The sequence below is a fragment of the Monodelphis domestica genome, chromosome 6 (assembly GCF_027887165.1).
Source record: "Monodelphis domestica isolate mMonDom1 chromosome 6, mMonDom1.pri, whole genome shotgun sequence".
Taxonomy (NCBI): Eukaryota; Metazoa; Chordata; class Mammalia; order Didelphimorphia; family Didelphidae; genus Monodelphis; species Monodelphis domestica.
Window position 1 is genome coordinate 1,405,080 of NC_077232.1, and position 26,447 is coordinate 1,431,526.

A 26,447-nucleotide genomic window follows, 5' to 3' on the forward strand; every position below is an offset into this window, starting at 1 on the left:
CCAGTCTTGGTCGCTCTCCTCTGGAGCTGAGCTGGTGCCCTCGGCCCGCCCGGAGGCTGGAGACAGGCGGCAGAGAAGGGCAGCCTCTAGGGCTCCCCTCACCCAGGCTCTCGTCTCATCTCTGCCTGCCTGCCTGGCTCTCCCCTCGCTTCTGCCTCAGACAGTTGCTCCTCGTTCCCTTCAGAGCCACTGTGGGGGTGGCAAGCCCCCCCCCCCGGCTCTCTGTTTCTCCTGCCCCTGCACCCAGCCACGTGTGCATCCGGAGGGCCCCGGCCACGTGCCCTTCTCTCCGGGAGGGCGGGGGCCATTTCTAGTGCCCCCGAGCATTCTTCCACGCTGTACCTTCAGCCAGTCCGCCATGATGACCACCCCGGGGTCCTTGAGGGCACTGAAGAGCTGCTGGGTGGCTCGTTTCTTCTCCTGCCGATAGTTCCTCTTTTGGACCTGATTTGGAGAGGAGGCCCAGGGGCCGTGGCGTTAGGGTTGGGAGGGGAGGTAAGGCAGGAGACGGGGTGGGGGGTCTGTGCTGTCCTGGAGGCCCCCAGCCATGCGTCTCAGAGCCCAGGCCTGCCCTCCCTTCCTTAGGGCTGGAGTAGAGGAGGGGGGGGAGGCGCCAGGCACCCAGGAAAGCCCCCCGACACTGGGAAATGGCTGAACCCCTCCCCCAGCCCCCCCCAAGGCTCGCTGTCCCCCTCACCTTGAGAGTCTCTTTCTTGATGACTTTGGCAGTTGGTGACAAGGATTCCCTGTCAGATCCATTGCAAAACCTGTAGTCATTGGTCTGTGGACAGGAGGAGGAGAGGCTGTGGGTCAGACCCGCGAGGGCGGGAGGGTCTGGCCTTCCCCTCCGGGCCAGGGCACAGCCTGGAGCCTTCCTTCCCCTTCTGCTAAAGGGCCTGGGCGAGGGCACGACTAAGTGCCCTTAGACGGAAGGGCTGCAGGTGGGCCGGCTTTCAGGGAACTATCGAGCTCCTGGTCGGTCCTGCTTGTCATCGCCCACATGAAGCAAGCGAGAGGAAAGCGGCAGGCTCTCTGCAGCCTGGACACGCAGAGGAGCAAGGCTGGGCTCATGCCCATTGGGAGGATGAACCCAGGAAGCTGTACTCGGCACCATTTCCCCAGCCTGCGTTGCCAAGGACACCTGGCCATCCTCGCCTATGCCCATGCGTCTGGGTGACTTGAAAGTGTGTGTGACACCCCCATCCCTCTGAGCCTCCTGCTGGCTCTGAGGAGGAGGCACATTCCTCCCAGGCTTACCCTCCCTCAACAGGAAGCAGGAGGAAGAGCCAAGACCCGAGTTCTAGTGGTTTCATGAATGCCCAACTCTCTGTGACCCTGTTTGGATTTTCTTGGTGAAGATATTGGAGGGCTTTGCCATTTCCTTCTCCAGCTCATTTTACAGATGAGAAAACTGAGGCAAACAGGATTAAGTGACTTACACTTAATAATAATAAAAGTCACACAGCTATTAAGTATCTGAGGGTGGATTTGAACCCAGGTCTCCCTGACTCCAGGCCTGGAGTTCTATCCACTGCATCATCTATCTGTTACCTTGGGCAAATCATTTCCTCATAATGGAATCATAGAGTCACAGATTTAAAGCTGGAAGGAAGCTTAGAGGCCATTAGGTCCTATCCCCTCACCCCCTCACTTTACAGAGGGGGGAAACTTGGGCACAAGGAGGTTAGATGACTTGCCCAAGTACATTTATCAACAACAAATTCAAAAGACATTTATGAAGTGTTAAATTTGTGTGGGGTACCAGGACAAAGATATTTCCTGCCTTCAAGAAACTTTTATTTTACTGAGGAGATAAGACATATATGTGTTCTCTTTCACATAGAAGTAAGATTTCTTCTTGTGCAGTGCCCCTGGACACTTCTAGAGACCAGTGGGAGAGGCTGGTCCTACCCAGCCCAACCCAAACCCAACCTAACTCAGCCCAACTCACCCTGCTCAACCCAGCCCAACTCAACCCAATCTAGCCGACTCAACCTAGGCCAACCCAACCCAATCCAACCCAACCTAGCCCAACTCAACCCAAGTCAACCCACCCTAGCCAAACCCAACCCAACCTAACTCAGCCCAATTCAACCTGGAACTCAACCCAGTTCAACCCAACCCAACCTAACTCAGCCCAACTCACCCTGCTCAACCCAGCCCAACTCAACCCAATCTAGCCCGACTCAACCTAGGCCAACCCAACCCAATCCAACCCAACCTAGCCCAACTCAACCCAAGTCAACCCACCCTAGCCAAACCCAACCCAACCTAACTCAGCCCAATTCAACCTGGAACTCAACCCAGTTCAACCCAACCCAACCTAACTCAGCCCAACTCACCCTGCTCAACCCAGCCCAACTCAACCCAATCTAGCCCGACTCAACCTAGGCTAACCCAACCCAATCCAACCCAACCTAGCTAAACCCAGTCTAACCTAGCCCAACTCAACCCAAGTCAACCCACCCTAGCCAAACCCAACCCAACCTAACTCAGTCCAGTTCACCCAGCTCAATCCAACCTAGCCCAACCCAGTCTAGCCCAGCCTAACTCAGCCTAATTCAACCTGGAACTCAACCCAGTTCAACCCAACCCAACCTAACTCAGTCCAATCCAAAACAGCTCAAACTAATCCAACCCAACCCAGCCCAAACCAACTCAACCCAGCCTAGCCCAGTCTAACTCAGCCGAATTCAACCCAGGCCAACTCAACCCAGCTCAGCCTAACCCAGCCCAATTTAACCTAGCCCAACTCAACCCAAGTCAACCCAACCTAGCCAAACCCAACCCAACCTAACTCATCCCAACCCAACATAGCTCAAACTAATCCAACCCAACCCAACCCAGCCTAACCCAAACCAAACCAACCTAAGCCAGCCAACCTAAACCATCCCAACCCAATCCAACCTAGCCTAGCCCAGTCTAACCCAGCCCAACTCAACCCAGCTCAACCCAACCTAACCCAAATCAATACAAGCCAGCCCATCCCAACCCAACTCAACCCAATCTAGCCTAACTCAATACAACCCAGTCCAACCCAATCCAACCTATAATTCAATCCAACACAATGCAGCCCAAATGAACCCAACCTAGTCTAACCCAACCCAAGCCAGCCTAGTCCAGTCTAATCCGGCCCAATTCAACCTAGCCCAACTCAACCCAAGTCAACCTAACTAATCCTAGCCAAAAACCCAACCCAACCTAACTCAGCCCAACTCAACACAGCTCAAACTAATCCAACCCAACCCTACTCATCCCAGCTGAAACCAACTTAGTCCATTCTAATCCAATCCAATATTAAATAAATCCAACAAATAGTGAACAAGTTTCTAACATTTCCAAAGTCTGTGCTAGCCATTGGGGACACAAAAACACAACGGAGCTCACATTTTGGTGCCTCCACCTGCTACACTGACATTATTAACTGCCTGCACTGTCATCATTGATCCTGCCACTGATGTGGCCTTTGTCTCTGTCTCTATCACTGCTGCTTGACTGTGGTCATGGTTTCTCAGAAGACACGAACAATGCCACATCATATAATCTATTTTCTGGTACTCAGATCAGCCCTTCCTTGGGGTTTAACATCCCCCTGAGCAGAAAGGGATTTAAGAATCACAGTATCTCGGGGCTAGAAAGGATCTTAGAGATCAGCTGGCCCAACTCCTTACCCACCAATGTAGGAATTTCCTTTATAGTATTCCTGGCCTGTTCTCAAATACTTCCCCTCACAGGGAGCTCGTTACACAAGGTAGCAGTCTCCTGTTCATGTTCATGACCATTAATAAGTTCCTGCTTATATTTTTATCCTAAAGGAGTCTATTCATTGGTCAGTGAGTATCCCCACTCTTGGTCTCCTTGTCTCAGTACCTTCCCTTCCCCACTCTGGGCTCTCTTCTCTTCCTCCAACTGCAAAATCTCTCCAGCTTTGCCCCAATCCATGCTGTTCCCTGCCACAGAACCCACCTCATGTGCCACCTGGGGAGTATCCAGCCTTAGAATTCGGGTTCCCTGTCCCATTTCCACAGACACACACAGAAGCTCACACCATGTATATTTATTCATCACCAGCTATACCTTTGGACTAGGTGCTATGGGGGAAGGAGGAAGGAAAGAGGAGGAAGACACCTGCCTGGCCACTTGGGTGCCCTCCACTAGCTGGCAAACACGACTCAAAGCCATGAAATCATCAGAGACAAAGATGGCACAAGGATGGTCCAGTGCCAGGCTGTGGCTGAAAGTGCCAGCCCCAGAGGGGGGCAGGAGAATCATGAAATGCCCAAAGCCTAGACTCCCAAGGGGTAGCTGAATCCCGGGTCTGCCTGCTGTGTGGTGGCAAGTCCCTGATCAGGGGCTCACTAAGGAGAGGCAGAGGAGAAGGGGCAAGCCTGCTGGAGAGGTCTAGGGATGCCATCCCCCCAACCAGCTGCTTCAGAAGCCACCCATCCAACCCTCTTGGGTAATGCTGCAGCCTGGCTGAATGGGCAATGGGGAGGAAGACTCCTCCTTGGTATCTGAAGCCAGGACAGAGGGAACAAGGGGGAAGGATGGGGGGGGGGAGAGTATGGAGGGACAAAGGAAGGACAAAAGAGGGGAAAGGAGAGAAGGAAGGAGGGCACAGAAGCTGGACAGCTCCATCCAGCCCAGAGGAGAGCCCCAGGACATGAGCTGCTCCCAGCAGCACTGGGGGTTCAGACATGCCCCTACTCGGGGTACCCATGACTGCCCACTGGATCCCTGGGTCCCACATGTATTTCCTACCTAGTGTAGGAGGACTCTGGGGGTACGGGAAGGATGTGGCCCAGCCTCTGCCTAGAGGGGCTTACAGTCCAATGGGCTGGGGAGAGGAGAGCAAGATAGAGTCCAGAGACGAGGTCCAGGACATGCTGAACGTGGAGCAGCAAGCTCCAGCAAATGTCATTTTTAGAGAGGGCCCAGGAGGGCTTCCTGGAGGAGAAGGTTTGAACGAGGGTCTGCACTGGGGAAAGGATGGGATGAGAATGGGCAATAGAGAAGAGCCTTGTCTTCCTGGAACTCAAAGGGAAGACTCCAGAGACAGCTACACAGAGGCTGACTGTGGAGGGCCCTGCGTCCCCATCCTGCCAGGAGACCATAAGCCAGGCCTGCCCCTGGCTGGTCTCTGTCCACCCTGACACCCCTTGGCTTGGGGCTTCAGAGCAGCCTGTGGTGCCTGACTGACCAGGACTGTTCCAGCTCTGGCCGGGGCTTACCTGCAGGGCTTTGGGCATGGAGATGGGTGTCTGAGGCACTTCATCCTTCATCAGGGAAACACCATTGCTGGCTTCCACGTCTTTCCCTGCGACAGAGGAGGGGTGAGATGCAGCCGGGCCCTCTGGGTCCCCTCCCTGGCTCCCCACAAGGCCCCCCATGACCAGGTAGGCACCCGCCTGGCTCAGGGGGTGAAGCTACTGTTCAGAGATAGGCCTGGGCACCAGGAGGGGCTCTAAAGTGAAGAGGGAGAAAACCTGGGACCCAGCCCAGGGCTACCCCTCCCTCTGGGCACTGTCTCTGCCTTTAGCCACTTGGATTCTCATCCTGCTGCCATTGCGGCTGCTGACGGTCACAGAGGAAGCCACCTGGAGGCCAGAATGAGCAGCAAGTTAGCAGGGTGGGTTGGGTTGGAGATTTCATGCTGAAAGATGATGTAGGAGGAAAGCTAGCCTTAATGGCAGGAGAGAGCTGAGTTTGAATGGTGGCTATATGAAAGAGTGGGTTTAGAATCATAAGACCAGAGATCGAATTCTGACTCTGGGATCTTGGACAAGGTGATTGATTCTCATGCTCCTCCTCCGAGACGACAGGACTGGGAAGGTTCCTTCCACCTCTAGATTCAGAAGTCTACGACCCTGAAGGCAAGTTGATTCTCTACTCAACCCCAATTTCTGCTTTTTAAAATGAGGGGTTGGCCTTCAAGGCCTCTCAGATCTGACAACCTAGCTTTAGAGTTCTTTTAAAATGTCTTACTTTTTGTCTTAGTAACTACTCTAAGATAAAAGGGCAAGGGCTAGGCAAACATGAATAAGTGACTTGCCAAGGGTCACATAGCTAGAAATTATTAGAGGTCAAATTTGAACCCAGGTCCTCCTGGCTTTGGGCCTGATGCTTTATCCACTGTGCCATCTAGAGGTCCCTAGCTTGAGAGTTTTGTGTGACCATGAAGTCATGTTCCTCTCAGAGCCTCAATTTCTTCCTCAGTAAAAGGGGGCGATACACCCCCTCTCTTTAGGTTTTGTGAACCTCGACACTCTTTGAGAGAGGTTCCTAAACTGGGGTCAGAACTAGGGGTCTTTGGCCCCTCTGGGGCCATCCTGGGGCTCTGCCTCTCACTGTGGGGGGGAGGGTCAGGATTAGGCCCTTGGGTTCCTCCCTCCTGGCCAGTCATGTGGCCATGTCCTCCTTTTCTTCCCAGGCGAGCCTGTGCTTGCCCTCCCTGGTAGTACTGACCTGGACTGAGCGGGTAGATTTCATGGTCTCCACTGAAGAACAGGTTCCTGGTCAGTTTCCGAGGATCAATTTTCTGAGGGGTGGAGGAAGGTGGACAGAGGGAAAACCTGCGCCGTAGGAAGTTCTCTTCCTTCATGGTGTGAGCTGTGGGTGTTCTCTGAAAGGAAGCAACAACAATGCCATTCATACTGAGGATGGGAAAGGCCAAAGAAGCCAAGCACCTCTGATGCATCCTGATCCAAGCACCATGCAGGCAGAAATAACTTGGGCTCCCCATGGTGGGAGAAGAGAAAGGACAAGAAAGGCCTTGCCCATTCCAGCTTAGAGCACATCCAACCCAGCCCCCCTCCACCTTCTCCGTCACCAGATCTGGAGAATCAGGATTTATGCTCCCAATGGAACACCTGAAGATGCCTTTTGGGTCTAAGAAAGAACAATTTCTTACAGAGCCTGGAATTAGGTATCTTTATTGTAGTTTTAATGTTTCCCAAATCAGTGCGTAGACAGTCCCACAATAACTCAGAACAGCCTCTACGCCCAACTGTGGCAGGATGCTCTACTTACAAACAGCAAGCCCCTGCCTAGGCCCAAAGCATCAGGATCAAAACATCTCGAGAAGATGGAAACCAGAGAAAAGCCATAGCTGGACAGATATGTACAAAGGGAAGGTAAACTCTGAGACCCGGCCCAGCAAGCCCCTTCCTCGGCTCGTTGACCCAGATGCATGGTCCCTGACTCACCAAAAGGACCCAAGAGGGAAGGCAGGGCATCTATCTGGTAGACACTTTTTTTTTTTAAATGAAGATGCTGAGAATCTATGTGTAGAGAAAAGCTCAGGTCTCATGGCAGTTTCTCTGGGCTGTCTCACAGACCCCTCTTAGTTCCACAAGCCCCAGAGGTGACTGCTTACCCTCCCAACAGAGCTTGAATCTCCCATCCTCCTCCTCATCTCAGTCCTCTTCCTTTCTGTCTCCCCTCTTTTATGCCCTGGATCTGTGTTGGTGAACCTATGGCACATGTGTCAGAGGGGGGCTGCTCCCTTCTCCCTCTCCACTGTGCCTGAGGACAGTTTTTGACATCACCTGACACTGCCCAGCATCCCAATGGGAGCATTTCCTTGCTCCCCTATCTGGGGTAAGGTGTGGGGCTCACCTGTGGTGTGAGGGCTGCAATTTGGGTACTCACTTTCCAAAAGGTTCATTTTCACTGCCCTAGATCCTGAATCCTATGAAAATGCATCTTAATCAACAACCAACCAATGAGCATTTATTAAGCACCTGCTGTGTACACCATCCCCCCTAAATCTAGTCGTCCCTGCCTCAGTTTCCCCTCCTGCTCAGTCAGTCTGAACTGGTGCATTTATCTTAAAGCATTTAGTCTGATCATCCCAAAGCTGCCAAGAGCTCCTCTGGCCTCTTCGTCCAAGTCTGCTGCCTGCATTTCCAAGCCCCCTACTATTGGGACCCTGTCTCTCAGTCCAGCTGACAGTCAGCCCCCGTCACTTTGATCTACACCTTTCCAAGGTAGCCACTGCGGACACAGCAGGTGCCATGCTCAGAGCTGGAAAACAACATGGGGCTGACGCTCGAGTTTCCTGGGGGCACAGGACACCTACATGGGCCAAGGCAGGTAGTGATGGGTCCAAGATGGCCAGCTTAAGGAAAACCTAAGGAGGGAGAGGGTTTTCTACCGTTTCTGCACGTGCATGATTCCAGAGGCTCCACCACCGATGAAGCTCCTGCCTGCCCTCTTTGAAGCCCGTCGACCCTTCAAGGACCAGCTAGAAGCCGCCCTCCCCTCCAGGAAGCCCGTGCATATCAGCAGGGGCTGATCCTTCTCAACCTCCTCCAGGCTAGCCAAGTCCAGGATGAAGAGGTGGGCCAACACAGACCCAGGCTGAACGTGGCTTTCTCAGGGCCCCGTGAAACCAGTGTGGGAAGCCACGACCTGAACCGCCGTGGGCCGGGAGATCTGGGGGGCGTCAGCGGAGGAGAGAGCAAGCTCCCAGCGGGCCCAGAGCTCTAGTGCCCATTGCGAGCCTTCTTCAAGTGTGAGTCTGTGCAAGGTAGAGAGGACATGGATTCGGCGTGGCACTGTTTGGACTGGACTTGGTCAATACACACGTGCCAAATGCATCTCATGTGCAATGGGCTACGCTCTGCCGTGGGGGAGAAGCCAGTAGAAAGAAGGCCTCGCTCTCCTCTCGAGGTGCTTCCAGACGCCTGGAGGGGTTCTCTGACTACGGGACAGTCCGGGAAAGACAACGGGAGCAGGGAGCTTGACGAGCTCGACACAGAGAGCCTGATCTGTGACTCTGCCACGAGCAAAGTACAGGACCCAAAGGCCTGGCCCAAGTGAGAGGGACACCCCCATGTGAGGGTTTAGAGCACCCCATCATCCAAAAGGACCCATTGGAGCTTACAGCTGAATGCTGGAATATCCTCTTAGCAGACTGATGATGCCAGCTCATCCCTAGGCCTAAGCAGGGGAGAATCCTGGCCCGAGTCGGGAGACCAAGCTTGCTTGGGTCTAGTCCCAGCCCTGAAAGCCCCTGGGCCATTGCTTTCTCTCAAAAGGCCTTTGTTTCCCCATCTGTAAAGGGAGAACTTTGGATAAGAGTATTTTCAAGGCCCCTTCTGGCTCTAGCATTCTCTGCTGTCCACTTGGGCCTTGCTCCTCAGTCTCCCAACTGCCCTCACAACAGTCCTGTGAGGGAGGCAGAACAGTAGTAGGGACTATTATTCCTATTCAGCAGATGAGCAAACTGGAGCCTATGGGGGAGGATGACCACTGGTCAAGGCAAAGGCCAGTAGGCTTAAATTAGTGGGAAAAAAGTAAAATCCTTGACTTGGGCTCAAAAAGACAGCTTTCCCAAGTCCAAGATGGGTGCAGTGAGCCACCATTCTTGTGGGCTTCAGGGGACACAACGATCCAACAGTCAACAACTGTGTAACATAGCAGCCAAAAAAAAACAATGTGGTGGCCTGAAAAGTATGTGGGAGCTTAGATTGTTGTGCCAGGAAAGATGCCCTGGTCAGATCACATTTGGACACTGGGTTCTTGCTGTCTGTTTTAAGGAAGGAGCTGACTGAAGAGCACCCAGAGGGGGATCAGGATGGGGAAGGATTTTGAAAGTGTTTTTCTAAAGCCAAAATCCCTAATCATAGCCCCATAGAACCACGTGATCAATTATGTTTCTCTTCTGCATCTCTGCTCCCACAATTCTTTCTCCTCAGTCCCTTGGATTATCTTGGGTCACTGCATTACTGCTAGTAGCAAAGTCAGTTACATTCGATTGTGCTACAATGTATCAGTCTCGGTGTACAATGTTCTCCTGGTTCTGCTCCTCTCGCTCTGCATCAGTTCCTGGAGGTCGTCCCAGTTCACATGGAGTCCCTCCAGTTCATCATTCCTTTCATCACAATAATATTCCATCACCATCAGATACCACAATGTGTTCAGCCATTCCCCAATCCATGGACACCCCCTCATTTTCCAGTTTTTTGCCACCACAAAGAGCACAACTATAATACAAGTCTTTTTCCTTAGGATCTCTTTGGGGTACAAGCTGAGCAGTGCTATGATGGCTGGATCAAAGGGCAGGGAGTCATTTAAAGCCCTTTGGGCATAGTTCCAAATTGCCCTCCAGAATGGTTGGATCCATTCACAACTCCACCAGCAATGCATTAGTGTCCTAATTTTGCTACATCCCCTCCAACATTGATCACTTTTCTTTGCTACCATATTGGCCTGTCTGATAGGTTTGAGGTGGTGCCTCAGAGTGGTTTTGATTTGCATTTCTCTAATCGGGAGGGTAGGGAAGGATTTTGAGTCTGTGCCATGAGGCTTAGGTAAGGGAGCTGAGGATAGTTCACCCGGAGAAGAGAAAGGTAAGGGGTCAGAGAGGTAGTGGGCAGCAAAGTCCTCTGAGGATCTGAAGGGCTATCACATGGAAGAGGGATCCAGAAGCTTGTTCTGCTTGGCCCAAGGGGGCAGGACTAATTGGCAGTGGGGAGAGATGACAGTCTGATGTTAGCTCGATGGAGAGACCAGCAACTTAATGACGAGAGCTGGCTCCAAATATGATGGGTTGCCCCAGTTGCCTCATTGGAGGTTTTCTGGCAGAGGCTGGATGGACATCCATTTATTGGGTAGACCATAGAGAGGTAGATTCTCATTCAGGCCAGCAGGCCCCTGGGGTCCCTTCAGCTTTGGGATCCAGCCATGTGGAGCCTGACGTTCCCCTTGGCTTGTGTGGTCTGATAGTCCAGATCCTAAGGCATGTGTTGGAGGGTGACCCTGTGTGTGGGCTGCACAAAGGGGGCAGGGACTGATCTAAGCCTGGGTCCTGGGCTTCCCCCGTCTCCTTCCGGGTGTGCCCACTTGCCCTCCTGGCCTCATACACCAAGCTGAGTGAGGAGCCTCTTTGCTCTCCCGTTGGACACCGAAGAGGAGGAGACCGAGGCAACTCTCGACTCCCCCGGCTCTGGGGGCAACCCTGGCTTCCTATCTCTTTGTGACACTCCCACCTCCGCTGCTGACTCAGATCCTTTGTTATCAGCTGTTTTGTGACACTCTGGTCTCACCTGCTGTTAGCCCTCTGCAGCCCAGCAGCTCCTGGAAAAGGCGGCGTGGGGGAGATCTGGGCACGACGGGGCCAAGCTCTGAGGCAGCTGCCGGGCTCTGAGTGAGCACCGGCTCCCCCCTCCCGCCCCCGTCCAGTCCAGCAGAAATGGGGCGGCTTTGAGCTGGGCCCACCACAGCAGCACTGTGGTGTGAAGTGTTGGGAATCCCCAGAACCTGAAGCACAATCAAGTGTAAGTACGAAGGACCTCCCCAAGCAGAGCATCAATCCTGGCACCCCTTCGCCCACAGGAGCCTAAGATCCTGCTTTTGAGAAGCTCAAGGAGTCACAGTGGAAGTGATGGTAGTCAGAGGATGTAGGTTCGAATCCTGGCTCTTCCCTCTTTTTAACTTTGTGACCCTGAACAAATCATTTCCTCTCTTTGGGCATATTTCCTTGTCTTCGAAACAAGGGAGCTGGACTAAGGATTCCGGAGCCTAGAGGGGTCTTGGCCCGCCCCATGCTCTTTCCCAGCAAGATCCTCCAGAGGAATGGAGGGAAGGACAAAGGAAGAAAGAGGAGGGAGAGAGGCAGGGAGGAAGCGGGGGAGGGCCATGGTGACAAGCACTAAGCATACCTGCAAGCCCAGTCTGGATGGTGATTGAAGCTGGTAAACGGAGACCCTTCTAAGTCACAGACAAGGCAGCATTTGCCTGGCGGTCTCCTCTGAAGTTTGGGGCTGGGCCCTTTTGGCCCCCTCTTCTTGGCCCTTGATCATATTTCGTTCAGGACCCATCTCTCTTTCTTTAACTCTGGGCCAATCCAAAGGGAAAAGAGTATCTGAGGTCATAATGCAGAGTGGCTGCCCCCTTGGAGCTTGTGGCCCAGAGACTGAGGCTAGGCAGAGCCCTGGATTCGAGGCCCAGCTGGGCTGAGGACAAGCCTGGTCACCTTAGGCTGGCCCCCTTCCTTCCCTCTTTGGGTTTGCTTTGCTAGTAGACCAAAGCCTTCCGGCTCTGCTATCCCGGGACCTCCGAGGTAAGGCCCTTCTCCTCATGGGGAAGCTCAGCGGGGTGAGAAGTCAGACACGGAGGTCTTGGGCAGCAAGGCGGGGTGAGAGTCTCCTTCCTGCCTCTGGGGTGGAGGTGGGGGCCAGCCCTTGTCCACCTCTCCCCCCACTCCATCTTCTCCAAATGGCTGGGCTCTGAGAGGACAGAAATTGCTCCCCGGAACTCTCTTAGCCAGCCTCCCATTTGCGTGTTTACGCTGAGGGCACACGTGTGTGCATATGGAGGATAGTTTGGGTGTGAGCCCGCCTCTCTCCTCTCTCTTTTTCCCTGAACGCGGCTGCTGAAGCTGGCTTTGAGCCAGGCAGGAGAGTTTACACACCTGGTCTTGCTTTGGTTAGAAAATTAGGCTTTGAACGTCTATTTCTCTTTTAAATTTCTTCTACTTCAAGTGATTCGTACATTTATAAAATTAACACTTGGAGTTATTGACAAGAGTGTTAATCTTCCAGCCCTAAATGCCCCTCATCTCTCGGTGCTGCCTTCATTCCAGTGCCCATGAGAGGGCGCGCCTGGGCGCGGAACACACCAAGAAGGAATTTTACTCTCGCTTTAATGGTGGGAAGGGGCCCTCCGGCTCGGGATTCCCCCTCCCCCCTCCAGAGTCAATGAGGGATGGACAGGAGAAGCCCTTGATGAATGCTTGCTGACTCCCCGAAGCCCACATCTCAGGGCTGGGTGGTGGGCTGGCTACTGCTGCTGTGGCGGCCAACAGTCCATCCCCCAGTGGGGCTCCCTCCCCCAGAGAACTCCTGCTTGAGGCTGCCCATCTCTCTGGCCAGGCTCTGGCACTCCCTGCCACTTCCCTCTGTCTCCCCATCAGAGCTCAGAGATCTCTTCAGTGGGATGAGCTCTCAGGAGACCAAGCATCCATCGGTGCATCTCAGGGCCCTTGTTGATTTTTTTTAAACCATTACTTTATCCTAGAAAGACTCTAAGAAGGGTAAGGGTGAGGCAATGGGGGTTAAGTGACTTGCCCAGAGTTACACAGCCAGATTTGAATCCAGGACCTCTTGTATCTAGGCCTGATGCTCCATCCACTGTCCCACCCAGCTACCCTACAGGGATTGTTATATCCATTTTGCAGATGAGGAAATGAAGGCCCAGGGAGTTTGAAGTGACTTGTTTAGTCATTATTAAAGCTTAAAATGGCACTCAGACTTTTGGGACAGCCTCTGCAGACAGGCGTCTCGCCAGCCCAGGATCTGAACTTTGGATTCCAAATCCAGTGCGCCAGCTTCCTGCACCAGCTTCCTCCTTTAAGGTTTTCACTGCAAACTTAGACGGTCACAAATATTCACATGTGGATCCCCCACCCCCCCCAACACAAAGGATGCTCAGCACCAGCAGGCTCTTTCCCCACAGAAGCTTCACGAAATGGAGCCAGGTGGGAAGTGGCAAAGGAGCCGGCCCTTCCGTGGCCTCCCCACCTGCTGTCTCGCCAAACACCGACACCCTCATGTGTCACCATCACGCTGGTGCTCCGTTAGATCATACATGCTCAGGGCTCTGGGCCTGCTGCCAGCAGCAGAGAAAGTATGAGGGCGCAGAAGGAGGAGGATGAAGACCAATTGAGGGATGGGGGGGGGGGGGGAAGAGAGAGTTTTCCTGGAATAGGAGTTTCCTGGCGCTGGAGCTGGAGAGATCACTTTCTTCTGTCCCTGGGGCCGGGCAGACACCGGCCAGCTGTTTCCTGAGAGCTTCCGGGGGCCAGATGTCTGCGGGTTCGAGAACGTTCTGGTCCCTCCCTGCAGCATGCAGCTCAGTGTCTGCCCCTCAGAGCTGGAGAAGCCAAGCCCTGGGGGCCAGGCATGCCAGGCAAAGCCCCAGGAAAATGGACTCCCTGCCTGCCTCCAGGACCCCAGCACGCCATCTGGCCGTACCAGAGCCAGGCTGCGTCCCAGGTGGGTCGTGGGTGCTGGTGGTCTGGCCAGAGGCCACCTTCACATCACGGACGCGCAGCAGTTTGAGGAGCCGCCTCTCGGGACCTCTAGCCCCAGGAGAGATGCTGAGAACAGGGAAGCCGCCAAGGACGAGTGCTTCTGGCACCCAGATCGAGGTAGGCGAGGTTCGGTCACTTTTCCCACAAGGAATAAGTCTCAGAGGCTTGATTGGAACTTGGGCCTCCCCAAGTCCGGGCCTGGTGCTCCATGGGACCCTCAGGGGCCTCTTATCGCCCCCCAAAGGCTAGAGACAGGCCACCCCGCCCCGGCCTTGTATTTGCAAAGTTGGTTTTGTGCCCGTGACCAGACTTCACATTTCTTCTGATCAGGCTGCTTATTGTGCTGGGCAGGGGAGCCGTCCAGGCCCCTCCGAATCCTGCCTGGCGGTCTGCCTTCGGCTCTCCCTCCCGGCTCCCTGGCCTTTCCAGTGTGTTCAGCACGAGCCCGAAGACAAGGACTGATGAGGCCAAGCTGACATGGCGCCCCCGCCGGGACTGTCCGATCTGGGCATCTCGGAGGAGGCAGCCCATCAGAGGTCATCTGTCCAAGCCGGCCGGAGCCCCCACTGGTACAACCTCTCTGAAACGTGGCTCTCCAGCGTCCAGGGCAGGACTTCCGAGGATGGGGAAGGAAGTCGGCCGGCCGGCCCATAAGCGTCCCCCTCCGCTCTGGGGCGGCTTCAGTCATTTGGGCGCTTTTCCCTCATGGAGCTGAAATCTGCCTTCGGTCGGGGTGGGCAGTCTGGGGCGGATGAAAGCTATACGAGACGCAGCGCCTTCCCTCTGGGAGCTCCCAGGCCGGTGCGGGCAGCAGATACCCATCGCGCGAGCTCTCATGCGGCCGCCACAGCAAGCCATCGAGGCCCCAGAAAGAGGGCGCAGTCACAAAGCGCTGTGTGAGGCTGGAGGGGAGGTCGGCGAGGCAACCCGGGAGGCTGGGCACCAGGCAAAGGCATGGAGGTAGGAGGGTGGGCGTTTGGCTGACGCAGAGCGCATGGCGAGGAGTAAGAGGAGACGAGGCCAGAAAGGAGGTTTGCGTTTCAAGAGTCACCGAAAAGAGCCAAAGGGCCTGCCCGTGAGGACCACCAGCTGCCCTCTCGCCCAGCCACCAGCTCTGCCCAAGTGCCCTGAGAGCCAGACTGCCAGCACGGAGGTTTTCTCCTCGAGTCTGTCCCCGTCCCTCACGTCCTCTCGCCACGGCCTCAGCTCAGGCCCCCCTCACCGGGCGCAGTGGCTGCCCCTCCGGCTTCCCGCCTCTACTCCATCCAACGGACGGATGGAGCCCTTCATTCTTGGCCCCAAACTCACCAGCCAGCAACACTTCCAGGCACAGTGCTAAGGGCTGCGGATACAAAAAGGGGCAAAAGACAGCCCCTGCCTTCAAGGGGCTCCCAGGCTAAGGGGGGAGGAGATGAATGCAGCCGGAGGAGCCCTGCCCAGCCTGCCCAGCTTACAAAGTCCCTCCTCCGGGCCGGGCCCTCTGCTAAGCGCTGGGGAGACCGAAGGACCCGCCCTGCCTCGAGGAGCTCCCCCGCTGTTGGCAGGGAGGAAGATGCCCATCATCAGGGTCGCAGAGACGTCTCAGGAGGGCAGCCAGCGGGGCAGCGGGAGGCTCGGAGCCAGCGGAGCTCCCTCCTTCCACGGACGCATCCTCGCTGCCCCTCTGTACATGCTGCGGCCGTTATTATCCCCATTTGGCAGATGTGGGCATGAAGTCGTTCCTGGTATGTGACTTGGCCGGGGTGAGCCAGCTGGCAGGTGGCTGAAGCACCCCTGGGTGGCTGACACAAAGCAGGAGCTCAATAACTGGCCGTCAAAGACCTCAGCCCCCGACCCTTGCTGAGGAGGCTGGCCGCGCCCATCCCCTTCCCTTCTTGACGAGGCGGGGAGCAGGGGCTCGGGCATGGCGGGCACCCCACAGCAGGCAAAGTTGCTACCCCTGCTGAAAGCGAGGCCAAAGACAGAGGCTGAGGATAGGGAGGAAAGGAGGGAGGCCTGGGAGTAGTGGGGGCTTCCCCGACCCCAGCACAGAGGGAGAAACAGTGATGAGAAGGGATGAAGTGGGCTGGCCCCGGATGCCCAGATTTTACCCACAGAATCCAGCATCTTTCTCCAGCAGTGGCAGCGGTCTCTGCATGCCTCCCCCATCTTGTAGGTGCTCAGCAAAACGAATGAAAGAATACAGGAAAAATGGATGCACTGCCTTGAGGGAGGGAAGAGAGGAAGAAGAAAACCCTGCTCATTAGCCCTTGGCTCTGGATGCCCTGTGAGGCGCCATCTTCCTACAGTCGCACCACCTGGAAGGAGCGCCTCTCTGGAGAAGCTCTCATGAGCAGAGCGCACCCAGACTCTGCCCGAGGACCTCCAGGGATGGGAGGACTCCCTAGCTCCGAGGTGGCCCCCACCCCCTTTGGGGATGGCTCTCATTGTTAGGAAGTCTTTCTGATATCGGACTGAAACAAACATCTGCACGATCCTCTCATTGCTCCTTCTGGGGGCAGGAAAAGCATGTCTAATTAGGGAGGAGCCGAGCTGCGTCTCAGACCTTTGTATCAAAGGCTTTCCCTTTGAACCCTAGAATCTTGGGTGAGAAAGATCCTGGATGGCATCTGGTCCGCTCGGCATCAATCCCCTTGTTTACTTGGCAAGGGCACCAGTCCAAGTCAGCAAATGCCTTCCTCAGGAATAACCCGAGCAGAAAACAAGGGGAGGCCAAGAGCCATCTGAGAGACTCTATCAGAAAGGATGGCTGTTTGGCTATGCCAAAGCAGGGCAGACCAAGAACCCAGGGCTGACATTCTCAGCTTACAGTTTCGTCCCTCCCTTACAGTAGTCACATGGAACAGAAGTTCTAGGGTCCACTGGGTGGTCGTGTGAACTTTAGATTACTCCACCCTACTTAGTCTAACAAAACCAGGAATGTCTACACCCATACTTAAGGATTAAGTATTTAGGAGGATGGCCTTTGACCGACATGTGCTAGCAAATGACAAATCAGAAACAACTGACAGACAGACCCCTGGGCTGTCCTAAGTCAAGCTTAATGCAGGAAGTGATGTAAAGAATGGTCTATATATTTCGCGTCACTTCCTCTCTCTGGGCTCTTTCCATGGAGAGGTGGCTCTGGCTGGCAGCGTGCTGAGTGTTCCAGCATCTTGGTGTGGCAGCAGCTATTGTCCGGGTTAGTGGTGAGTTTTCCTTGATATGATCCTGGGAGAAGCTGAGTAGCCTAGTTCAGGTGAGGCATCTTAACTGAGCTCTCTCGGAGTTTAGGCTGATTCTCCTTTACCTTCCAAACATTATCCTCCTAGAAAGCCTCTAATTTTCTTCAAAGACCTCGTGGCGGAGGTCTTTGAACTTCCCCTGGCACAGGCCAGATGGGAGAAATCCTATACCCTCTTCCCTCTTTCTCCTTAATTCCTTCCCTCTATATTAATTAAAATCACCATAAATTTCCAGCTGACTTGGGTATTTTATTTGGGATTTCCTCTGGCAACCAAAATTAATTTAGATTAGGTTGCAACACTAAAATTATCCTTACAGCAGCTACTGTGAAGCTGCTGCTGGAAGTCCTCAAACTGCCTCTACCACTGAGAATGGACATTGGCTTCCTCCTCTTTGATTCCATAATTTGGAGAGGAAAATATTTGTCCAGTTGTGTTAGTAAGGGACACAGACTGAATTAGAACCCAGGACCTAGGATTCAAAATCAAGAGCTCTTCCTTCTACATCACTACCATGAGTGTGGCTCAGGAGGCGATGCCTATGCTCCACTTCTCTGGAAGAAGGGGTGTGCCCCTACCTTGCCATGGCCTGGAGAGAGGGGACTTCTGAAAAGATGGGGTCCTAACAGGGTCTGTGGCAGGGGAATGACCCCGAGCCCTGCCTAGAGTCTTCTTCAGAGGCAGAGAGATACTGAACCCATGACTTCCTTGTGTGAGCTGGGGAGGAACTTGGCTGAGATGGCTTTCTGCTCTTCGGGGCTGCTCCTTGCTGGGGTGAGCAGGCCTAGAGCTACCAGAATCCGAGCCCGAGTCCGAAACACCCCAGAGCTGGCCAGAGCATGAGCTGCTACATCCTAATACCAAGAAAAATAACGCCTTGGCCCCAATCCCAGAGGGCGCTGTGAAGACTAAATGAGGCTGAAGACCCGACAGGTAGGGTGCTAATGTGTTATTAATGATCTTTGTGCCTGAACCCTATCATTGGGAGACAAAAATCCATCACTACCTGAGCCCCACCAGTAGGCCAGTCTATGAGGTGCCAGTCAAGAATCTGGTCCTTGGGCTGGAATAAGTATTCTGTGCTCCTGTGGCCTTGGTGATATGGAGGTCATGGTGGGCAGCTTCTCCAGGAAAAATACAAGGAAATCAGTGGGAGGAAGGAATGAGGAAAGAGGCCCCATATGTCTCTGTGGAGACCAGAGATACTTAAACGTTAGTCTGTCCCTTCCATTTCACAAATAGGGAAACTGAGGCAGCAATAGAAGGAAGATTGGAGCCCAGGCCTTTTGACATTAAATCCAGTGCAGGGGGTAAAGAAAGAATCAGCCTGGCTGCAGAAGTGACCTTACTCTGGTGATGGTAGTCCTTGGAAGGAAGGTTCAGCACACATGAAACCCCAGCTGGGCGTCTACACTCTCTAGGCACTGGGCTCTCTCACCCTTCCCAGAGTCCTGTTCAGTGCGAGGCAGCTTTTCTTGGAATCCCCAGCCAGCACTCAGCACAGGGCCTGGCAGATCTTGCTTTATAAATGCTTGCCATTTACACAAATATAGTCAGATCTAAGTAACTGGAAATATATTAATTGTTCATGGGTAGGCAGAGCTAATACAATTAAAAGGATGGTCCTACCTAAATGAATCTACTTATTCAGTGCCATCCCAACCAGATTACCAAAAAATTCTTGAACTAGAAAAAAGAACATTTATTTGGAAGAAAGACCAAGAATAGCAAAAGAAGTCATTAAAAAAATGTAAAAGGAGGTCTAGAAGTAGTAGGGTTTAAATTGTACTATAAAGCAGTAATCAAAACTAGCTGGTACTGTCCTAGGTTCAAATCTGGCCTCAGACACTTCCTAGCTGTGTGACCCTGGGCAAGTCCCATTGCCTAGCCCTTACCACTCTCCTGCCTCGGAGCCAATACACAGTATTGACTCCAAGACGGAAGGTAAGGGTTTAAAACAAACAAACAAACTAGCTGGTACTAAGACACAGAAAGGTAGATCAGTGGAACAGGACAGACATACAGCAAACAATAGTAAAATGCTACAGTAACCTTGGATTTGACAAAAGCATGGATCCGGGTTTGGGGGATAAGAAATCACTAGTTGGTAAACATCGTTGGGACGACTAGAAAGGAGGTTGGCAGAAACTAGGGTGTAGACCAGTATCTTGTACCATGCACTAAGAGCAGGTCAAAAGGGAGACCTGATCCAGCCATAAAAGGGGCTGTCAGCAGTAAATGAGAAGAACAGGGAGGGAGCAGCACATTCCTGTCAGATTTATGGACGGGAGGGAAACTTCAGAGTCAAGAAATTTCAGAGACGGAGCACGGTGAGATGTCAAGTGGGCAGTAAACGTTTTGAGGGCAGTAAAGATGGGCAAAAGTGACAAAAGGGCAAAATGACAAATGTTGGAGGGGATTTGGAAAGTGGGGACACTAATCCACTGTTGGCGGAGCTGTGAACCGGTCCAACCACTTGGGAGAGCCACCTGGAATGTGCCCAGAGAGCTATAAAAGTGCAGATACGCTTAGAGCCAGCAATACTATTGTTTGGCCGGTCGGGTTCCCAAGGAGCTCAGAGAAAGAGGAGAACCCCCGGCCCCGAACCATTCTAGCAGCTGTCTGCGCTGCCAAAGAGCTGGAAATCGAGGGGATGCCCACCGATTGGAGCACGGCTAAGCACACTGGTCCGAGACTGCGATGGAATGCTGCAGGGCCGTAATAGACTGCTTAAAACCAGACAGCCGCTTGGGAAGATCTGCAGAGAAATGTCGGCCCAAGAGAACATTCTCTACACCTACAGAGTCAATATTTGACCAGTAACCAACTGCGAGGGTTTATCTCCAGAGAAGTGGAGACGCCAAAGGCATTGCCTAGATTTTGCCCGCTGAAGGAGGGCCTGAATCAAAAGCCAGCTGTTTGCCATCTGCCTCTCTCCTTATTTCCCAAGCCTAGCACGGCCTTGTCTCCAGGAGGAGGGCCGTGGCCTGAGGGATCTGCCTCAACGCGCAGGACAGGGCAGCGAGCACCCAGACGGGACACGGCCTTTACTGTTGCTGACGCTGCTTCCCAAACCCAGCCTCGGGATGGCTTCAGCATACGTTGATGCCTGGCATTGGAGAGGCCTTGGCCAGAGGGGCATCTGGCACAGTTGGCAAAGTCTGATGTTCCTACCTGCTCGGTGGCGAGATGGGCACATAGACCTGGCTGGGGGGGGGGGTCTGGCTCTGCCCACAGGATGTGGCCAGGAAGCAGCTGCTGGCACTGACTTCCAGTGTCAGGCCACCTGGCAATGTAATGAAGCTGCTAGCAAAGGAGGACAGTCCTGGGACACTCTCCCCCATCCCCCTCCTCTCTCTCCTCTCCCTCCCCGTCTGTCTGCCCATCACCATCCCCTCCCCTTTGCTAACAATCACTACAAATGAGAAGATGCCGAGGGGCTTTGAGGAATCCCAATGAATAAAGCCGGTGGAGAACTCAGTGGGACCCAACGTGTGTGCCCAGGGCTCATAACTGCGTCAGAATTCTAGGGTGCACCTAGGTGGCTCAGGGGATTGAGAGCCAGATGTACCGATGGGAGGTCCTGGGTTCCAATCTGGCCTCAGATACTTCCCAGCTGGGTGACCCTGGGTAAGTCACTTGAGCCCTCACTGCTCTCCTGCCATGGAACCGACACTAAGACAGAAGGTAAGCGTTCTGCCCTGCTCCTAGCCAGGGTCAGACGCCTGATCCTGCCCACCCTGGAGTGTGATGACCTGACTACCTCTATGATACCATGGGCAGAATGACTAGGACACCAAATACCCGGAACCACAAGTAATCAGCCCACAATTAAGTGCCACACTAAGCACTGGTGCCACGAAGGCAAATAGCCCTTGTGAAATTGTCTCCTGGCCTAGGTGGCACCTGAACAGGGATCTCAGAATAGCCCCACTGGGTGGCCCCTGAGCCTCTCTGAGGAGGGTCTCTCTAGTTCCAGGGGCCGTTCCTCCCACATCAGGAAGCTTTTCCCTATGCCAAGATGGGCCCTGCCCCTATTCCCTCAGCCTCTCCTAGTCCTGCTGTGCCAGGATGGTGCCAGGCCATCAGCAGGGGATGGGAAGAGGCCGGGTGGGAGCTGGCTCCCGGTATAGGCCAAAGGGGAGCCAGCCCAAACATAACAGGGAAGAAGGCTGGCCAGGCCCAGTGAAGGAGAGTCGATTGGGCACGGGCCCTGTGGTCATTTAGAGGGCACCACCAACACTGATCTAGGAGGAAGATCCTGCGGGGGCTATCAGCTCTCTGAGGGCAGAGATCATGCCTGCTTCTGGAACTGAGCCTGGGGCTGGACACTTAACTGAGGTCTCTTGTCTGAAGGTCCCTCCTGCCACTTTCCCACGTAGCCAGGCAGGGAGGAGGGGGCGTGGACCCTTCCTTGGAGGGACCAGAAGGTAGGGAGCGAGAGGACACTCCAAGTCTGTGGAAAGGGGAAAGAATGAGCCCCACTCCAGCCCTGGACATGTCTTCTCTCCAACACTGAAGGAAAACACACCTTCTTGGCAACAATTCAGGGCCTGTTTGTGTTTTCCTGTAATGCGCCCATGGGGACCTCAGCAATTTTGCTCCTCTACCAGAGCTGAGAAGGGCAGTCTCCATTCTCTAAGGCCCAAAGGAGCAGGAGGCGGAGAGGCCCCTGGGGATCCCTGATGGCTGTCCCCTCTCCCCCCAAGAACTGAAGAGGGTAGGGATGGAAGCCTGATCTCGGGCATCCAGCTAGGGCTCTGTTGGGCTGTCTCTCGCCCAGTGAGCATCTTGCCCTATGCCCAGGCTGAGCCCTTCGAGGTGGTGCTCCCATGCTCCCTGTCCCCGGGTAGGATGCACAGATGGTTCAGTGAAGGCTGTCCTGCTTCTGGGAAAGCTCCAAGGACAATCGCACCTCTCCACGTCTCTCCCCTGGTGGGTGGTCGGAGCCAGCCTTGGGGCTTGGAGGCCTGCCTGCACCCAGGGCTGTCTCAGTTTAGCTGCAGCTACTGGAGTGCCTGGGGCCTCTGGGCCAGCCTGTGGTTTTCTCCAAGCTTAAAAATAAGATTCTCTGGTAGCACCAATGTAGGGAAAAGCTGGTCAAGTGCTAGGTCTGGTTCCAAGCCAGCCGTCCTCCCCTTCCTCCCCAGGCACAGTCTTCCTTGCAGCCCACCCACCCTGGGTGGCAGAGGTCACAGTGTAATGACAAGTGCCCCCCCCCAATCCTCAGCCCTCCCTCCAGCTAGCCACCTGCTTACAGAAGGCCCCATTCCTTAACCTTGAAGTGAAACTTTGTGGTGAGCCCCAGGGATCCTAGAGGGCCCAAAGGTGGGAAAGGAGCCCCAGTTTTCAAAATGCTGGAGAACTCTGCTCACTTCCTTTCTGTCTTAGAAGCAATACTGTGTATGGATTCCAAGACAGGAGAGCAGTAAGGACTAGGCAATGAGGGTCAAGTGACTTGTCCAGGGTCACCCATGTAGGAAGTATCTGAGGCCAGATTGGAACCCAAGACCTCCTATTTCTAAGCCTGGCTTTCAATCCACTGAGCCACCTCGTTGCTCCCCCTCGCTTTCAATAAGGAGACAGTCGACTATTGGCCCTTCAGGTTTGTCCTCAGCAAAGCTCTGGCAGCCAGAAAAGTCTAGCAGGATTCCTATAAAGCAATCTTTTGCCACCAAAATCCAGGCTGGTGTCTCTGAGCACTGGATCTGAGAGAATTCTGGGGTTTGAGCCTCAGTTTTTCCACTAACTAGCTGGGTGGCTTGTCTGAGTCTCCTCATCCCTGAAATGAAACCTAGCAAGGCCAAGACAGGACATTTGAGGAAGAGACCGCCGGAGCAGAGGCTTGCTCTGTGGCCCTCCCTGACAAAAAGGTCCTGGGGCCCTGGGCCAAGCTTGTGTGGGGATCCTGCCATAAAGTAGGGGAGGACCCTGCCTCTGCCTCCGTCTGGACCCTATTTTCGCCTGGCCTAGCTTGGTCTAGAGGTCCCTTGTCCTGCCCCTCTAGCCTAGCTCTCCCAGTTTCCCTTCATCCCCATAGAAGGCAGCTGAGGCATCACTTCAGGTCCTGGCTTGGTCAGCTGCCCACAGGTGCTCCTGCCTGGCATCCCCCTAGCAGGAAAGCCCACTGTCTGCCTGGGAGAGTCTGGCTCCAGGGGGCCAAAGTGATGGCCTGGTGAGTTCTGGGTTCTTGATTCTCTCCTACGTGTCCTGGAAACCAGCAGAGCCCACTCCAGGCCTCGGCTGGCCCTCTGCAGCAGGGCCATGTCAGGTCCAAGGTCTGGGAGATCTCCTCATCCAGGCCCCCAGCGGGCAGAGGCAAATGCCAGGGGCCAGTTCTCCCTCAGGCGAATCAGGCAGCACATTTCTGTCTTGAACCCAGGGCGCTGGCTTCCAAGTTAAGTGCTTTTGCCCCTTCGGGGGCTTCTTCCTGCTCCCCTCTCCTCTTTGGAGAAGACCAGAGGCCTGGTGATCTGGCCAGCCTCGCCACACCCAGGCGGCCAAACTCCTGGCCCACTCCCTTGGCATTTGGAATGCTATCAGTTCCCCAAATAACTCTTCTTGGCGCGAGTCTAGATAGCCACATGGACGGTTTGCCCAGAACATGAAATAATGAAGGCATTGTCAGCCAAGGGCGCACACGTGGAGCCTGGGGAACAGTCGCTGCAGGGCCACGCCTGACCCCTGACCCACCTCGTAATATTCCGGGCTGGGGTCTGCCAGGCCACCCAACTGGCTTGGGGTTCCCTGGGCAGGGTGAAGGCTACGGAAATGGCCCATCCCACACCCCTCTGGCCAGGAGAGACCCTGGACAACATCGTGCCCTTCTCTCCAAGGAGCAGAGGCCTGGGGGGTGACGGAAGGAGGCCAGGCCCTGAGAAAAGGACCAGACGGCCTGGACCCTCCCAAGGCTGCTCTGGTCCTCAGGCTGGGACGCTGGGAAGGAGGATTCTCGGGGTCCCAATGTGGCGTCCCTTGGGGCCTGCCATGGGCCAGCAGACATTCCTTTGTGTTCGGGAGAAGGAATGGTGCCTGTTCCTTAGAGGAGAGCCTGGAGGAAGGGCCAGGGAGGCATACAGGAGGGCCTCCTTTGGGGTATAGCTTGGATGGCCTGGCTGCTGAGGTCACCTCCAATCCTCAGTTCTGATAGAAGGCAACCACATGGCCCTTAGATCTGAGCTGAAAGGCCAGAGTCCAAGTGAGGCCCAAAGAGAGGAGGAAGTAGGACTTGAACCCAGCACCTGTGGATCTAGAGCCATTCTGTCTTTGTTCCCCTATAGGAGGCTGACTTCTTCTTACATAATATCATCTATTTTAATTATAGCCAGTCTTGTGTGGTCCAAAGGAGAAGGCCATGAATTCTTGGCCTTCAGGAGGAAGCCCTGGATTTGGAGTCAGGAAGACTTCGGTTCAAATTTGGTCTCAGTAAGTCACTTAACCTCTTACTGCCTTAATTGTCTCATCTGTAAAATGGGAATAATAGTAGCATGTACCTGCCCTGGGATGTTGTGAAGATCACATGACCTCCAAGCCCTCTAAAACTGGCTACTATTATTATTAGCCCTGGCCAGAGGCCTCCAGGAGCTCCCATTCAATTGGAATGGGAGGGAGCCAGCAGGACTTGGATTCCCCACCTGACTCTGTCTGGGGCGCGTGTGAGACAGGAGGACTGACTGGACACAAACACCGTCCCAGCCCTGAGAAGCTTGCCCAAGTCACACAGCCAGGAGTCAGTAACTCCAGCTCTCGGGCCGGTCTGGGGCTGACCAGTGGGAGCCCATCCTGGAGGACCAGGGGGCCAGTGAAGAGGGAAACCCAGAAGGCCAGCAGAGATCGGGCACCTTCCCAGCTCTGAAGGCAGAGGGCCCCTATCTGGGTGTCCTGGGAGGGCAGTGGAGGCAGGCCCCTTTGGCTCACTAGAAGGAAGCCCTTTCGAAGGGTCCCAGCAGCGGAGCACCAAGGGCCGGGGGCCACCTAGCCACGCCATCAGAGACAGACCCGAGGGGCCTGAGGGGGATGAAAGGGTCTCCATGTTCAGGGAAGGGCTTCAGAGCGAGGAGGGAGTGGAGGTGGGGCTGGAGATGGAGAGGGGAAGGGTCTGGCCCAGAGAGGAGGAGGAGGAGATGGGAGGGGGGGCAAGGGGGCCCTGGAAGGGTTTTCTAGATGCTTCCAAGACAAGGGCTTCTTGTAACTCCATTTCATCGGAGCACTATTGGCTCTAGAGAAGACATGCCAAGAGGCAGCTCCCTCCTTTCCTGGGAGAGGTGGCGGCTGTCTAGGGGTGTGGAGGGTCTCACTGGCCATGAGAGGAGTCATTGTTTTGGCCTAACTGTTCTTTGTTATGACTCCCTCGGGGAGGGGGTGGGTGGGTGGGTGGGAATTCGGCACATCCTTGGGATGTGACTGGGATGGGAAAACAAAAGCTATCCAGTCCCCTGACTGAGAAGTGGCCAGAAGACGTGGAGAGGCAGATTTGAGAGGAAGAAATCCAAACTCTCAGCAGCCATGCCAGAAATGCTTCAAACCACTACTAATTAGAGAAATGGAAATTAAAGCAGCTGGGTAGCCCAGTGGAGAGAGCATCAGGCCTAGAGGGAAAATCTGGTCTCAGACACCTATTAGCTGTGTGATCCTGGGCAAGTCACTGCACTCTACCTCAGTTTCCTCATCTGTAAAATGAGCTGGAGAAAGAAATGGCAAACCACCACTCCACTACCTCTGCCAAGAAAACCCCAAATGGGTCATGAAGAGTCAGATATAACTGAACGACCACATCAAATTTAAGCAACTCTGAGGTTCCACCTCACATTCATCAGATGGGCTAAGATGACAAAAAAGAGAGAAAGTGGCTGCTAGGAAGCAGCTGGTGGCACAATGGACAGAATTTTCTCACATAAGAGTGCAAGGAAATGCTTTTACAGTGGAGAGGAAATGGGCTGTGGAGGGGTGGGCAATGCTTGAGCCTCACTCTTATCAGAATCTGTTCAAAGAGAGAAGAATATATATCTACACACACAGCCTCAGTTGTGTATAGAAATATAACTTAGGAAATCGGAGTGGGGGGCGGATAAGAGGGAGTGGGATGATTAAAGGGAAGGCAGATTAGGGGAGATAGTGGTTAGAAGCAAAATAGACCTTTGAGAAGGGAGAGGATAAAAAAAGAGAAAGAAGAAGAAGAAGAAAAT

General features: G+C 54.2%; 1 protein-coding gene across 2 annotated transcripts in view; it reads right to left on the reverse strand.

Annotated features, from left to right (window-relative positions):
- OSBPL5 (oxysterol binding protein like 5) overlaps positions 1–26,447 on the reverse strand; it is an 81,559-nt gene that overhangs the window by 31,325 nt on the left and 23,787 nt on the right. The window contains exons 1-5 of one of the 2 annotated variants that reach the window (XM_056801126.1): positions 11,667–11,845; positions 6,466–6,622; positions 5,232–5,317; positions 698–781; positions 343–444 (exon numbers count right to left, since the gene is read on the reverse strand). In XM_056801126.1, coding sequence (XP_056657104.1) covers positions 343–444; positions 698–781; positions 5,232–5,317; positions 6,466–6,601 — 408 coding nt within the window. In that variant the 5' untranslated portion in view covers positions 6,602–6,622; positions 11,667–11,845. Of the gene's footprint in view, positions 1–342; positions 445–697; positions 782–5,231; positions 5,318–6,465; positions 6,623–11,666; positions 11,846–26,447 lie in introns of those variants that run through there. The other variant, XM_056801125.1, reaches the window with a different exon arrangement.